General features: G+C 40.4%; 1 protein-coding gene across 1 annotated transcript in view; it reads right to left on the bottom strand.

Moving 5' to 3' along the window:
- The window catches only part of LOC121922304, a 65,686-nt gene that overhangs the window by 11,611 nt on the left and 37,627 nt on the right, over nucleotides 1–16,448 (bottom strand). The window contains exons 6-7 of the mRNA XM_042451547.1: nucleotides 13,458–13,568; nucleotides 7,834–8,012 (exon numbers count right to left, since the gene is read on the bottom strand). Coding sequence (XP_042307481.1) covers nucleotides 7,834–8,012; nucleotides 13,458–13,568 — 290 coding nt within the window. The remainder of the gene's footprint in view (nucleotides 1–7,833; nucleotides 8,013–13,457; nucleotides 13,569–16,448) is intronic.

Raw genomic sequence — 16,448 nt, 5'->3', positions numbered from 1 at the left:
GGATACGAATTACCCAGCTTACGAATTTTTCGGGATACGAAAAAATCCCATAGGGATTTATTGTTTCGGCTTACGAAGGTTTTTTCGGGTTACGAAAAAACCTCGGCGCTATTTCGCCACCGGAGGGCAGCAGAGAGCTATTTTTTTCCATTAGCGCCTATGGCAATTCAGGTTACGAAGGTTTTTCGGGTTACGAAATTAGCCGCGGAACGAATTAATTTCGTAACCCGAGGTACCACTGTATGTGAGAGTCAGGATGACTCAGCAGAAGCCAATTGAGAACCACACAGGTGTAAATGGTAATACAATTAACAAGTCCTGAATGCCAAGGACAAGAAATGTAAAGTGGATAATAGGACACACCTGACAATTGTTAAGTGGTCAAGGCTGAGATGATGAAATCATTAATTGTAGGATGAACCAAGAGAACCAATGAGAATGATGTACACGCCTACTGGGTGGAAACAGACAACAGTGGGTGGTACCATGCATTGACTATAATAATGACTATGCATCCCAATGTATTTTGTGGGTTGTAGTAGTGGGTAGTAGAGTGGAGAGTGAGGAGTAGTGTATTGTTGTGTTGGATAGTTTTGGAGCTGTATATAGTAGAATAAAGTAGATCTTTTATTTAAGACTACTGAGTTGTCTGGTGTCTTGGGTGAAGCTACAAGAACCAGCTGGATCCTGAAGAAGGGTGAAGACTTCTGTGGAAGCAAGAGTGAGAAGGCTTGGAGAGTTTGTCAGGATCTTCAGCCTATTCTCTGTAACTCTGCTAAGCTATAACCACTGGCCAAAACTGGTCAGCGCGGTGCACAACCAGGTGGTGAGTTCAAACCAGAGGTGAAGAGCTACAACTCCCATCATCCCTGACATGCTAGACATGTTGATGCGGAAAATTACAAGTTATAATAATTTTCACCATTTAAAGGAGTGTATCTTGCCAATATGCCCAAAGAATATTGTCTAGTTCAGGGTCAAGCAACCCAGGGGCCAAATTTTCTGTCCCTGGGACCCTCAGATGTCCACATGGACTTCCAAAAATGTCCCAAATGGAGAAAAGAAATGAAGTGACTGGAAGTCCACTTTCAGGTTTTAAAAGTAGTTTAAAAAGAAAGCTGGGTAGTGCAGGGGATCCCTGCAATCTTTTGAAAAGGTGAATGAACACTCCTGGAGACTTCCAAGACGAGCAACACAGCCTTCATTTTTGACCATAAAGAGTGGAGCCTAGACTGTGTTGTGGCCACAAAAACAATGATGGGAATGAAGGTTTCTTCCTTTTTTTTATAGTTCCTTTTCTTTCAGCTGTAATTGAATGAGGAGGCATTTCAAGGAGAAGATGCCTTTAAAGAGAGGCCTATCCTACTCTACTGCTGCTGCCTCCTCCTCGTCCTCCACTTCTTCCATACAGCAAAGGGACTGCTGCTCAATGGGACACCAATGAGTGGGTTCTGTTGTATCAGGCACACCCAAGGTACATCAGATATGCATCTTCACAATTCAGCAATCAGGTTTCTTAGCATCACTGCTACTTAGTTGTGCATACAAATTTATCTTGCACGGAAGGACATGCAGGATTCCAGCCAATGTCTTTTCAAATGAAAAGCCTCGCATTTGTTGCCTTTAAAAACACACCACCAGGGAAGAACATGGGTACTTTCTATTTCCTTCATGATAGCTGAAATGTTTCCTCAAATCTGTGGCTCATAATGCTAGTGAGCCCCTAACTGAAAAGTGTTTGGGTCATCTTGCATTGTACTCCATGGGTCAAAGAGAAGGAGAGGTGCTCCAGTCTGTGTTATGGTACATATATACTTTTGGTTTATGGCTGCTCTCCACTGCAGCAAATGTAGTTTGTGATTTCTATTAGTAAAGAAAATTAATCATTTCAGAGGAACACAAAGGGCAGCCAGAAATGAGTCATGGCACCTTGAAGACTAATAGATTTATTGTGGCATAAGCTTTTGTGGATTAGAGCCCAGATAGAAGGTTAGTGTTTAATTAGCAAACACATCAAGTAACAATGGGCATCAGAGATGCTCTGCAAATGCAATCAGATTGTAGGCTGGTTATAAGAATGGGGTGACTCTCTGCCTGTGGTGGATAAAGCTCTCTGTCAGAATAAAAAGCAAATGCACATTGTACCTCTAGGAGAAATAGCTCAGACCTAAATCTATTTATAGTTAAGCCTTTTATATAAAGCACTTAGACTTAGCAATGAATACATAGGCTTGAAAGAAGAAGAAGGGCTTGAATGTTCTGTCATTGAACAGAACAACATGAAAGGTCTAGACTCAGGGAGCAGACAATTTATTTTGTATAAATTGGGCTCAAAAATACTGTCAGAAATTCAGTTGATTTAAAATATTTTATGCTTTTCCTTTTATCTTGTGCATATATATGTGTATGTGTGTGCACACATGGATGTGTGTATAAATGTCCAGTTTATGCATGAAAAACTCATTTTTTTTAGTTGTTGAAGAAATTATCTGCCTCTCTTACACAGTCTCCAAAATCCCCTGTAAACCCATGCTGCTTGCGCTCACCATGGCCATATAGTGGCCTGTGGAAAGTGAGGGACAGCCTAAAAATCTCTGCCTATGTTCTTATAGCCAGATACACAAATAAGGCATCATTTTCTAGGATCTTCCCACTGAACTTATCAGCTGTCCACCCAAATGCCTTGTTTACTGTTATCAGGGTGGAACATATTGTGGCCGTCCATTTTGGGGGGTGAGGGAGTGTAGCAATCATAGTCAGTAGTAAGAGAGAATGTGTACAAGTGTCAGTATACTGCTTGTAACCCAAACTGGGCACTTCATTTGCCTCTGGGCACACTGCTACATCTGCTTATCTACTCAAGGAGAGATGGTGGCCATTCTCAAGTGTGATGAGACCAATAATTAGTTTGGGGGACATCAGAAACTCAATTGTCAGTTTCATTTCTCTAGGAAAGTGATCAGTTCTGTCAAAGATGGCAGCATAAACAGTTTGATTGGTGTGGAATGCACTATTCTCAGCTTGCAGCTCTGATGGCTTGTTGACCATGTCCCCTTGAGGTGCAGCAACTGGAATAAACCGCAGCCAGTAATTCTGGTTGTCTGTTGACAACTCCTTCAGCAGCCACCTGAACAATTTGGCAAGTGATATGCATGTGTGTGGAAGGGAAGCTTGCATTTCTGCAGCTTATCCTTGCTAGATTGGGGATATATATGTGTGTCATCTGATTTACAGAGGAATGGATTGAGTTAATAAGATAGGACTATGTAATATACATAATAATAGAACCAAAGCCCTCTGGCAATAATCAGGCTAAGCCATCTATTAATAGTTTATTAGACTGAAGTCTATTGACCTATGTTGTTGGAGTGACCCAGTGGTATGCTGATGAAGTTCATGTTTTTCCTCTGTCTTTCTTGTTTTCCAGAATTATCATTTCCTACTCCATGTGACAAGGTCTATGCCCCAGGGCTTCCTAGAGGCACTGACTGACATGTAAACTTTCTTTTAAAAAATCATTTACCTTTGGGATGTTGTTTCTGGCAGTAAGCAGGTTACAAAACTTTTTTACAGATCTGAGTCAGAGTGACTATTTTTACTCCTCTCTCCTTTTCTACACAATGTCATTCACAAAATTGTATGTATGGCTCTTTGAAATGTAGATGTGGGTATGAGAGGGGTGGGTGGGTTAATTTTTTCTCTTTCTGCAGTCCCAGTCCATAGCTGCTATTCATATTTGGGGCGCGCGCGTGTGTGTGTGTGTGTGTGTGTGTGTGTGTGTGGGTTCTCACACTTTGCTTCCAAGGGGAGCAGGGAGGCTAAAACACTCCTATGTCAGGGATCTCATCTATATTGACACCCTCACATCTGAAATCAAGTCATTAAAGCAAGTAGTAGTAAACAATCTATATGGAGTAGAGATTTCAACGATTACAAGAGACCAGAGTTCAAATCCCTGCTCAGCTATGGGAACCTGCTGGGTGATTTTCGACAAGTCATATTTGCTTATCCTGAGAGGAAGGCAATGGCAAATCTCCATTAATGAATCTTGCCAGGAAACTCCTATGAGAGGATCAAGCCATTGTAGTTTTAAGGGCACACAACAACAACAACAACACATAATTAGTAATTGGGTGAATGACATTTTGTTTAATTTGAATAGCTTAGTTCCTAATATTGCATATACTCTTTAGATAAATGATACATGACAGAGCTGAGAACAATCAGCTTTAATATGTGAAAGAGTAAGATTTATATCGTATCATACAATCAAATTAAATAATGATACATCCAAATCCGAGGGCAGTACATGGCTAAATGTAGTAACTCTCCCTAGCCCTTTTCTAATATAAATCTCATTTTGGAGCACACAATGAATTGCCAGCCATTTGAAATATATTCCTGATCAAAGTCCTCCACCTGCTGGCTAAAGATAAAATTAACATTGGCTCTTCAGAGCATTAAATAAAAGATGTGATGTGTATTTGCCAAAAATGAGCCAATTCATTTTAAAATGTTGTAAGATCTGTCAGTGACTGTGAGGTGGAGAAATATATATGTGAATAATAAAACAAAAAGCAATGCATATACAATTTCAGTCTACTTTAATGGGAGTTGTAAAATTACTTTTCCATTTCAAAAGTATTCTTAAAGCAAGAACACTATAATAATAATGTCTGGCAAAGCAATCTTTTCCCAGATATAATTGTTTGAAGCTGTGTCTTATGGAATCAGATATATGAGAACAACTAAGGCTATTATGCAATTAATTAATTAATTGAAATGAATAAAAAGGACCATTCAATTCTTATTCCTTTATCTTCCAGTCTATATCCCAAGAGAAGGACAAAATTGGGGGACCCATGGATAAGTCAAGTGTAAACCTTAGGGGCATGTAACAAAGGATCTAAATGATGAAACAAAGAAAAATGATGGCAAAGAACCCACAAAATCCTTCTCACCCTAAAGGCTAGATGGATGAGAGAGTGGGGGGGGGGGCAGTCATTGCTTCCAGGACACATTACACTATTGCCTATCACCAGGGGATGGTTCTTTTTTCTGTGAGTCAACAGTATTTACATTGATCTGTGGTTAAGTTGACCCAGAATTTTTTTTTTTACTAAAAATACATGAGTATATATAGTAAGCTTTAGAGGCAGTTCTACTGTTTTTTCCCCAAGTTTTATGCTATCATGTTATCAAATTTAAGCATTTTTTAAAAGAAAAGCAATGAAAAATAATAGTAACTCACTTTGAATCACTGCAACAAGCAGCAGCAACAACAAATTACTTTTCAAACTTTACATTAAGTAATAGGAATGAATTATTTTAAAGAAGTTTCTTTCCAGGTTCTGGCAAGATGATATGCATGATATCTGGAAAAAGAGTGCTGGCCTATATTGTTCCGTTACTTGAGTTAAAGAATACCGAAGAGCAGTAGAACAATGTTTAAATCAAAACTGTAGCTAAAGTTTTCACTGATCAATTAATAAGAAAGAAAGATACGTAGAACAAAAAGCTGCAAGCTAGGCAACATATAAAGCTAGATATATAGGAGCCTAGAAAAAATGGTTCTGGCAAAGTGATAATTAAAAAATGATGTTATCTAGCATGAAAAGTGTGCATTTTTTCCAAGTTCATTCCCCCACCCCCCACCCCTAGAAATGCTTGGTAAGAATCACATAATTATGAAAGCTCCTGCTGCCACCTTCTTTCTTTCAGTTAGTCTCAAAGGTGCTACAAAATCTCTCTACGTACTGATTCTACAGTATAACATGGCTATATCTTTGAATAATTGAGACTATTAAGTTTCACAGAATGGTAAATAATTTGTTGTTGTTGTCTGCCTTTAAGTTGTTTCTGACTTATAGTGACCCTAAAGTTAACCATGGTGATCCTAAGGTGGAAATCATGGGGTTTTCCTTGCAAGCTTTTGTTCAGAGGAGGTTTGCCATTAAGGCTGAGAGCATATCATTTGCCCAAGGTCACTCAATAGGCTTCATGGCTGAAGAGGAAGTCGAACCCTGGTTCCCAGAGTTGCAGTCCAACATTCAAACCACTATGTCACTCTGGCTCTCTATGGTATATAATACTGGATTAAGCATGGTGTTGTAGTTTGAGTGTTGGATTAGGAATTTAGGAAACCCATATTTGAATCCTGGCTCAGATATGTAAACCTAGTATGAGGGTGTGTGGAGATTGCTACGAGGCAATCTCCGCACACAAGCCATATATGTAACTATAATCTGGATATAGGATGAAGTAGCTTCTTACTATCTTCAATTGGCATGGATAATATTTAAGTGTTGGGCAGCCCTCCCAATAATATCTTGAAGCGTTTACCAGCCTTGCGAATATTGCTGCATGCAATGCTACCTTCCAGATTCCATTATCTCTTTTGCAACAAACCACCACATGTGATTTCACCAAATGGTGGGATAAATAATGCAGTGGTTACTAAGTGCCTATTAAAACTTCATTTATGTCTGTCTAAGACCAGGGGTAGGCAACCTTTTTGAGCTGGGGGCCGGGTTGCTGTCCCTCAGACAACTGGGGGGCTGAAGCTTCCACCCTCCGGGGGCGGAGCCACACACGGGGTTGGAGCTTCCACCCTCTGGGGCGGAGCCGCATGCCAGGGCGGAGCTTCCACTATCCAGGGCGGAGCCACATGTCAGGGGCGGAGTTTCCACCCTCTGGGGCGGAGCCACATAATAATAATAATATTTGCAAGAAGCTACTAGGCAATGCCATAACACAGGAAAAATGCATGCACACTGTCTCAACCCAGAAAAGAGCAAGCAAGTCCATGTGGGGTGATTTTGCAAAGAGAATACCAAAGGATAACAACAATAATAATAGCAATATTTGCAAGAATGGAAGCGACTAGGCAAGGCCACAAAACAGCAAAAAACGCATGCCACTGTCTCAAACCACTTTCTTTCTCTCCCTTCCTCCCTCCCTCTCACTCTCACCCTCTCTCTCTCTCTCTCCCTCCTCTCCTCCCCCTCCCTCCCTCTCTCCTCCTCCTCCCACTCCCCCACCCTTTCTCCTCTCTCTCCTCCCTCTCCCTCCCTCCCTCTTTTCTCCCTCCCTCCCCTCCACCCTTTCTCTCTCTCCTCTGTCGCTCCCCCTCCCCTCCTCTCTTTTCTCTCCCTCCCCCCTTTCTCTCTCTCTCTCTCTTCTCTCCCTCTCTCTCCCTTCTCTCTCTCCTCTCTCCTCCCTCCCTCCCTCTCTCTCCTCTCCTCCAACCCTTCCCTCTCTCTCTCTCTCTCTCCTCCTCCTTCCTCCTCTCCCCCCCGTCCCTCCATTTATAGGAGGGAGGAGGGAAGGCGGAGCCAGGAGGGAGGTGGGCGGAGCCAGGAGAGAGGTGGGTGGCGCCCATTGGAAGGCCCGGTGTGGCTGCTGGAGCCCCGATTCAGGGCTCCGGCTGCTGCAGCGGGCCTCCCAGAGGCCCAGTGTGGCTCCTGGAGCCCTGTTTCAGGGCTCTGGAGGCCGCAGCGGGCCTCCTAATGGGCGCCGCCATTTTGAAGGGCAAAATGGCAGCCGGAGCGGCCGAAATCGGCGGCGATTTTGGCAGCAGGAGGGACCAGGGACCGGCGGAAAAGCGCCTGTGGGCTGCATCCGGCCCGCGGGCCGGAGGTTGCTGACCCCTGGTCTAAGACCATTAGTCCTTAGACATCTGAAACTGCTCTAAAGGAAATAATGAGTTTGCTGTTCCAGTTTTTGAACATTCTAAATGTCTACTTTGATCGTGTCTCTATGCTTTTACATGAAATCTGCAAATTGTGTGGAATCCAGCAAATTAAAGACAAGATTACTATGCACATGCCTTACCTTCTTGTGTTTATAGTAGTAAAGGCAACCATCATGCTTTAGCACAAACCATCTCTTCCTCCAGCCCTTCAGGATACTTGACTGGGTCCGTTTATGTAGATATCCCCGACAAGTTGGACGAGGGGTATTGGGACAACGACTGATATCAGAGCCAACCAACAAAGTCAAGATATCTGGACCTGAAAGTGTTGTAAGAATATGGTATAGACAGTAAATTAAAGGCTATTCTGCAAAGCCAAAAACATTAACATATAATATATAAAAAAGAAATCAGGCTAAGTATATAAAGTTTCTTTGCTTTGATCTAGAGGAAATATACCAACATCTCAGATCCTGGGGTGAGTCTCTAACCCCCCAAAATTGTAAAAACTTCTGTTTTCTTGTGCTATTATGTGCTATTATAAACATTATTTCTGTCAATGCATCCAATATGTCTCCCTCCACACCATTCTCCAAAGCAGTTTTCTAATGATTTAATGATTATATGAAATTATTAATTATATTAATTATGGAATAATTTGATGTGTTTCTTTCCTGTTGCTGAGAGCAAGTCTTGCTAGGAGTAATTATTCCATGCTGATACTACATAGACAAGTGCATTGATTTAATCTGGAAGATCAAAAAATTCAATGGGCTCTTGGGGTTTGGTTCCAGGATCCCCCGTGGACACCAAAATCCTTGAGTGCTCAAGGCCCATTAAATACAATGGCAAAATAAAATGGTGTCCCTTAGATAAAATAGCAAAATAAAAGTTAGCTTTTGGGAATTTATATATTTTTTCAATATTGTCAAGCCATGAACGGTTGAATCCATGGATATGGTGAGGCAACTATCCATATTCTTACTCAATAAACTACTGAGTATAAAACTATCTACAGTATATGCTTACTCAATTCAGAATATGAATCAGAATAATCCACAAATATGAATAAAATAATTAGTTTAATTCTGAATCAAATGTTTTTCCTTTCGCTTTAAAATGTTACTTCTTTCCTTTTTTCCCCATGTTGAAAAAAAAAAGGTGCAGAAACCAAAATGTTTGCTGCTCCTGACAAATCTTGCTCCCTACCAAGAACTCTATTACACCAAGAGTCCTGGGCAGAGAAGCTGTTTTCTCTCAGTAGAAAATCAAATAAGTCCATGCTCCCCTGAGGCAACAGAATCCTTGGTGGGAGGTGGGCGCCCACATTTTCTCCATCACTTGTAAACAACAAAGTGCTTTCTCCATTTAGATTTTTGGGGTGGAGAAGGAGTGCATTCAGGGGTGTAGCTATGGAGGGGGGAGAGGTTGCCTCTCCCAAATAAGAGTTCTGTCTCAATGAAATTTTCCTTCATTTCCCAAATTTCTAGCATTGCAGTCACTTAAACTTTCAATTGAGCATTTAGAAATATAATTCAGGCATCCAAAGAACAGGGACAGGTAAGGTTACCAAGGGAATGTGAATACAGCAAATAGAAGAGTTTCAGTGTGAACAGTTTTCAGTGAACATTACCACACAGGGCTCCTGGCACGGCCTGAGAACAGTCCAAAAGGGGCGAGGAAGGGAAAGGAACAAGTGGGGGGATGAATTTTATTGCACACAAGGAAATCTCTCACTCATTCTGTGTCCCTCTCTTCCGTTCCCATTCTGTTCCAGAGGAGGCGATTTTAGAGAACCGTTCTGAACAGTTCCACACTTGTTCCAGGCCCCTTCCGTTTCATTCTCAGGCTGTTCCGTGGAGCTCCTGTGCGGTAAGGTCCAGTGTTTCCCTCTCTTTGATGCTCGAAATGTGGAGACTGAAAGAAAATTGCATGGATGGGGTGTGTGTGTCAGAATTCTTATTTGAAGGCATTGCCCTCTTTCCTCCATAATGACATTCCTGGCTGCATCTCCAAAACCAGACTGAAATTCATAAAAGAAATAACTAAATTTGAATAAACAACATGCTAATGATTGTTTAGAAATAAAAGAAATAAAGTAAAATAACTATTTAAAATCTAAAACATGACACACAGATCACCTTTTCATTGCTGCACGTCTCTGAAATTAAAATACTGTTCTTTCTACAATATTTTAATGGCTACTGGCCATAAGAAAACAGCTGGATAATAAAAGTAGTTTGCTTTTTTTCTGAGTCTACTGGGAAAGGCAAGACTGTGCCCGCTTTTCTCCTTTCACTTTGCTAAATTAATGGAGTGTGAAGTACTTTTGTGTCTTGAATTCTGTTTGCAGTAACTTAAGTAAGCTGAGAACAAAGAAGGAAAAGGGAGGAATTGAGAAAAGCAACTGGAAAAGTGGGAGGACAGAGGATTAATCAGCACTGTCTCTGTAAATCTGGGACAGTTGGAGGAGGGTATGGAAAGGAGGAAGAGTTCTTAAATGATTTTCAAAAATATCTCTTTTGAAAATAGTCACTGATACGGTACATGAATGTCAGTCTCTTCCACCTACACACATTAAATAATTTGGTGAGTGCCAAGATATATTGGTTAGTATATTGTGAAACCAAATTTCTTTTTCAAACTTTCCAAAATCTCTGCCATTCTATGGAGAAGTTCAGAATTCCAAAGAAGTTATTAATATGCATCCAAGACTATAACTGGATTTTAAATCTTTCTCAAATAAATGTTTCCAAATTAATATAAATGACACTTTGTTTTTGCTGCAGAAAAAGTCTCTCCCCATCAAGTAATATGCCCACTGGACCAATGAGATGTTGGGCTCTCATACATTGACAGGGCTAATATGTTCATTGAGCCAGCTATGAATTTGTCCCCTGAGGAAACACCAGACATAAATAGAAGATTGATGTCTTGAAGGCTACTGTTGGGACCCATCTGTCTTTGAGGCATTTCTCCCCCCACCCCACCAAAAAAGCAATATTGCTAAATGTGTTCTTTCCAACTGACAGTTTGGCCTAGATTTAAGTGATACTGTGAGAAGATAACAACATTAGTAGCTGGCACACAGAGAAAATGAGGGTCTTTTATCTAACCCAGTCTTTTTTGTTGTATCACTGTCACCTTATTGCCCCATCAGTCTCGCCATGTCCAAAGTAACTTGCTCTTATTGTCAAAGTCAGCTTTTCCAATGCAGTGGAGTCTTAACATTTATAGGCAGACTCACTCGCTAAAGCTAAAAAAGATTCTGTGACATTTCAACCTCCCTAACCATATAAATTCCAATTTGTTTCTCTTCAATTTGCTCCTCCTTTCTTGAAATTACAAAAAGTACTCACTAAGAAAGACTGATGAGCTATGTGCATTTGGAGCAACATTATTTCCTTGGCTGAAAGAACATACCTTCATTTTGTATCATATGATGTCTTTCACAGTAGCAAGGCTAAGATAACAGTAAATTTTGAAATCTATATTGTGGTAATACCATTATGAGGTCAACAAAAAGGTACAACTATGTGTGTAGTAAGCTTTTGAGATCTCTATGATACATCACTTCATCAGGCAAGATGTTACAACAAGTAGGTGGGATGTGAAAGCTAAAGGAAGCTTAAACCTAATGGGTATGCTGTCTTAAGATATAATAGAGGAAGGATCTACAGACTTTCCTGTGGTGCTTATTGGGTGTTATAACATATAACAGTATTAGGTTTCATCTAGAGTTGTAGGTCCTGGGCTTACTGGGTGGAAGAATTGAAGTCTCTGTTTTGAAAGTGCCTTAGTGCAAACAGAAATGTTTCCATCCTATATGGAGTGCAAAAACTCCTTTTCAGTGGAAAACACAGATTAATTAGAAAACCATTATACAGGGAAAATGGGAGACTAAGCTACAGCAGTTATTCACACCTTTGTGCTGTCAATGGTTGATGAACTGCCATTCCCATTCTCACCTTTGGCCATGTTTTCAAGAACTGATAGGAAGTGGACTCAAACAACTTGTGGAGGGTGTAGATTCCATAGCCTAGCTATATACTCTCTTCCAAGGGCCATCTGGACAATTTAGGACCAGGTAGTTTGCAGGTATTGAAAGCTGCTAGGTTGTGGGGGAGAATATTTACTAGCTTTTGGGATAACACATCCAGGTATGACTTGACAGACCTTGAAAGTAATTTGTTGCAGTAAGAATGGTTATTTGTTGCTAATTACTTTGGGGGAAAATAGGAGAGAGTAACTTAGTCAATTTTCAAAATAAAGCAACATCCCCCATCCAGTCCAGTAGTAATGTTGCTCATTGTGAAGGGCAAGGAGAGTGTTGGGGTGTTCTCACACTGCACAATTTTAGCACTGTGATTCCACTTTAACTTTCATGGTCTTATCTTATGGATTTAGAGAGTTTAGAGAGGGGTACAGTATTTAGAATTCTCAGCCAGAAAGCTCTAGGGCCACAACAAACTACAAATCCTAGGTATTTATAGGATGCAGAAATGTTCCCTAGGTTCCCTAAGAGTTTATCTCATACAGACCAGATGGTGTTCTCTCATCTCCTCCCCCCCCCCCAATTTTTAATCTAAAGAGGGCTCTACTGCTGTTGTTGATATTGGGCAAGGATTGAACAGAATGAAGCACCTGCCAGTTTGGAAACTAGTGGATTGGGGTAGGATGGAAACCTTAAAGGAGTAGCAATCAGAAATGGATATAAACAGACATTTCATCCACTGTACTAAGAAGATTTTTAAAAAGAATTTAAAGGCCCAGTGCTCCTTCTGTAAAAAGGCCTAATGAAACAACTTCCCTTTGTAATGTATTCCATATATTATACGTATTCCATATAAAGGGGGAAAGAAAAGAGAGATTTTGCTTTGAGTGGAAAGGGTAAATATTGCACATGGAGGATGAGTCACAGCCAGCATACCTCCTTCAGAGGCAACTTACATTTTCCTGCATTTTGACCTCAATGTCAACATCCACCCTTTTCCAATTTATTTTGGAAAGCAATGCTAAGAACTGAACATTCCTCCCACCATCCCTTCATTCTTCAGTGCTTTGACAAAGTGTGGGATGCTCTCACTGCTGAGAAAATTACACACCAAATTAAAGCTAGCATGGAAACAGCTACACTATGCTTGCCTGCATTCATTCAGTATGTGAAAGATCCTGAGAGCACCAGCCCAGCTTAAAAAGCATTAAATTGTCTATAGATATTAAAGCTTTAAAAGTCCTAGGTTTAGCTGTGTAGTTTCACTTTCATTGTTAAAGGATTCACCAGTAGTGGCTTATTCATCACTAGCAGAAGGACCCTTTTTGCCAGGATTTGACACCCCTCAGTTACCCCTAAACATTCTCTTTCTTGCTATAAAAATGCTACATATCTGTAGGGCCCAGATATTTTTATAAACTGAAATTAATTCAAAACAATACAACACTAAGAGGCAATTCCCAAGGTCAGTTCAGTATCCATGTTGAGTTTCAGGTGGCTAGGCTTCAAGGTTTTGGAGGTATGTCTCTCACCACTCTTTTATTTTTTACACATTAGTCCATAATCTTTAGTTACATTCAGACCACTGATTTTCCTGTCTGCTACAGCACTTGCTCCTGCTAATTTTATACAAAGGTTTCACTAATCTAATTTTTGCAAATCTCCACATTTCCTCTGTATTATGCTTATTTAATTGTTTTTTGAATATAATGGATAAAATCTGCAAACAATTTAAAATGCAAAAGCTATTAATTATGTGGCAATGATTACCTTTTCTTGCCAGACTTGCAGCTTCTGAATGTGGCATGCTGGTGACATCTGTGCCATTGACAGCCATCACAATATCTCCAATCTGGAGACCTGCTTCCTCGGCTGCACTGTCTGCAATGAAATGAGAAGAGGGCTTTTATGTACAGACATTTTTCTAATACCAGTCCAACGTCATTCACATGATATCTGTAAATATGATTCACAGTGATCAGAGAAGCAGTTTTCTAACCAAGCATTGTTCTAACCAAGATCTTCTCATCTCTTTTAATATTTAGCAAAAATGTACTTGCTTAAGCTGTTCTAGGTGACAGTAGTGTCATACAGGTTACTCTTTATTTTTCTCCACTGGGCACCTGCCTTGCTATTAGGTAGACCAGGTGGTAGCTGTTTTAAGTAGATGCAAATGACTAAATGTCATCAGAAGCTGTGTCCATCTAGAAGTGTCAGCTAACAGTGGGAAAGGAGGCTGTGCAATGTGTAATAATCAATACACACAGGGAAATCCCCACCCTTAGCTTCAGTCAGTGATGGGATATAGTGGGAACTCTTCTCCCAGCTGTGCAAAGGTGGTACTAATGGAGGGCTGGGAGGGCTCAGGTTGCATATACACTGTAGAAATGATGTAGTTTGACACCACTTTAAGTGTTGTAGCTTCATCCTATGTAATGTTGGGATTTGTAGTTTTACAAGGACTTTAGCCTTCTCTGCCAAAGAATGTCGGTGCCACACAAAGCTACAAATCTCAGGATTCTGTAGGATGGAGCCAGGACAGTTAAAATAGTGTCAAGCTGCATTATTTCTACAGTCTAGATGTGCTCTCAGATGCTTTGTAGACCAGATCTGGATAGCCTTTATGGGCCATATTGGGCCCATACGCTGGGAGAGAAGAGTAGGGTATCTATCATCTTAGGTGGAAGATCTAGAGTGTCATAAAAGGGCAGCAGATGATCATTTTGTTATTATTTTACTTTTGCTTCCATGGAATTTAGGATTTTCTTTTACAGTTGCTGTTAATCACCATCACCATCTCCTGCCTTTTTTTCTGCCCTGATTTACATAAGTTAAATTTAAACAAATTAAACCAAAAGGGCATGTCATACAAAAGGTAGGATATAATAAAAATGTCAATAGAATTCAAAGCACTTGGTGCATGCTTATTTCTGAGACATTTTTATATATGTTTCATTAATCATTGAAAAATGAAAAGACAGGCACGAATACTGCAACATCAGGATATAAGTGTAAGTGATCAAGTGGGATAAAGCTATGAAGACATCAAAGATAAAGACTATGGTGGGTTATAAACCGCCGCTTTGAGGCGGTCTGCCGCCGCTGTCGCTTGCTCCGTGCAGGAGCCGCAGCAGCCACACCGCGCGGCTCCCGCACGGACCGAAAAAGAAGCTCCAAAATGGAGCTTCTTCTTGCAGCGCCTCTGTGACGTCGCGAGGCGCCAGGGGCGCATTCGCGATGTCACAGACGCCGCGACACATTCGGATGCACAGCGTCTGATTCGTAAAGATGGCGCCGGCCGTGTGGAATGGCCAGCGCCATATTGTACGGACAGAGTCTGTATTAGAGCCAGGGGGGTCTAGAAGAGACGCCCCCTTTTTAAAATGGGACGTCCTGCGGACGTCCCAAGTGGCAGTTTATAACCTGCCAAAGTGATGGTGAGGTACTGCATATACAGAACACAGAGTTACAGTTTGGAGCTTAGAATAGCAAATGAGACACCCCTTACTCTGTGTTATTTGCAATAGAGAGATATTTTCCCACTGAATAGAATCAATGCAGGGCAGCCTTGAAGGTCTAAATTTTGGCTGATTTTCTCTCACCACTTTAACATCTTCATTATGCAAAGAAAACTGGAGGCTTTGACTATAAAAAGAAAATCTCTTGGTGAGATATAAAAGCACGTCTGATCCAAATGTGCAAAAGTATCCATCTTTGAATTATTGACTGGCAGTTTAAAATGGCATGTGCTTTTCATGGAAACGCTTACATAAAGTCAGGCCCAGAATAGAAGTGAATTTACATAAGCATGTACAATTTAGGTGCATTAACACACAGTCATTTGAATCCTACCTGTATAAGTTTCAGAATCATACTTTCTTCTTTTTGAGCATATAATTAAACAGTCATAATGTACGATGCAAATATTTGCCATTTTTTTACAAAAAAGACCTGAAACATTCTTCTTGATTAATTAAGACGATTATAATTTTAAATTGCAGATCCCAGAGTGGAGATGAATGAAATCATAAAAACAACAAAGTAATGACAGACAAAAAGGGTAATGTGAGTTTCTATGGTTTTCATAAAAATATATCAGGTACTAAATCATGCACTGTAACAATTCTATTCAAGAAATAAATTGATAACTTATAGAAGTGACATGAGACATGGGGCATTATTTCAATGCATCTCACAGAGACATTTTTCAAATCAGAAACATTTATCAAACATTTTAGAAGCAATCTTTCGATCTCAGTTGGCTGCAGTTGGGAGAAAAGAAGCCATTTTGCTAGAATTTTTCCAAAGATTATTTGATCCTGCCACTTGGAAACGAAAGCAAATGCCAAAAGCAATGTCATGGTAACTGCGTTATTCTTTTGAACCTGTCTAACTTTCAAGTTGTGTATGGCTTTTAAAAATCCACCTCAGTCCCTGCCATTCCTATGGCAAAACCAGAGGTTAGAAAAGCTTCCTTTTTAAATAACAACTCACATTTCTGGAATGTGAATTCTGGAAACAGTTGTACAAAAAGTATATTTTTAACCTCGTGACAGACACTGAAAAATACATGAACATGTCTGACTTTAGGAAGAACAGCCATTCTGCCGTCCAGATAAAGAAGCATAATCTGTAGTTAGACTTCAATCAGGAACCTTTTCATTCCAGATGAACCAATTTTCAAAATTATGGCGGCATTCAGATTTAATGCTGCAGCATGAATCTTAAGCATGCCCATCTGTCTTTGTGTGCAGCACTTAA

This window comes from Sceloporus undulatus, chromosome 2 (assembly GCF_019175285.1).
Source record: "Sceloporus undulatus isolate JIND9_A2432 ecotype Alabama chromosome 2, SceUnd_v1.1, whole genome shotgun sequence".
Lineage (NCBI taxonomy): Eukaryota > Metazoa > Chordata > Lepidosauria > Squamata > Phrynosomatidae > Sceloporus > Sceloporus undulatus.
The sequence above is the reverse complement of the archived record's forward strand: the minus strand, read 5'-3'. Positions and strand labels throughout refer to the sequence as shown.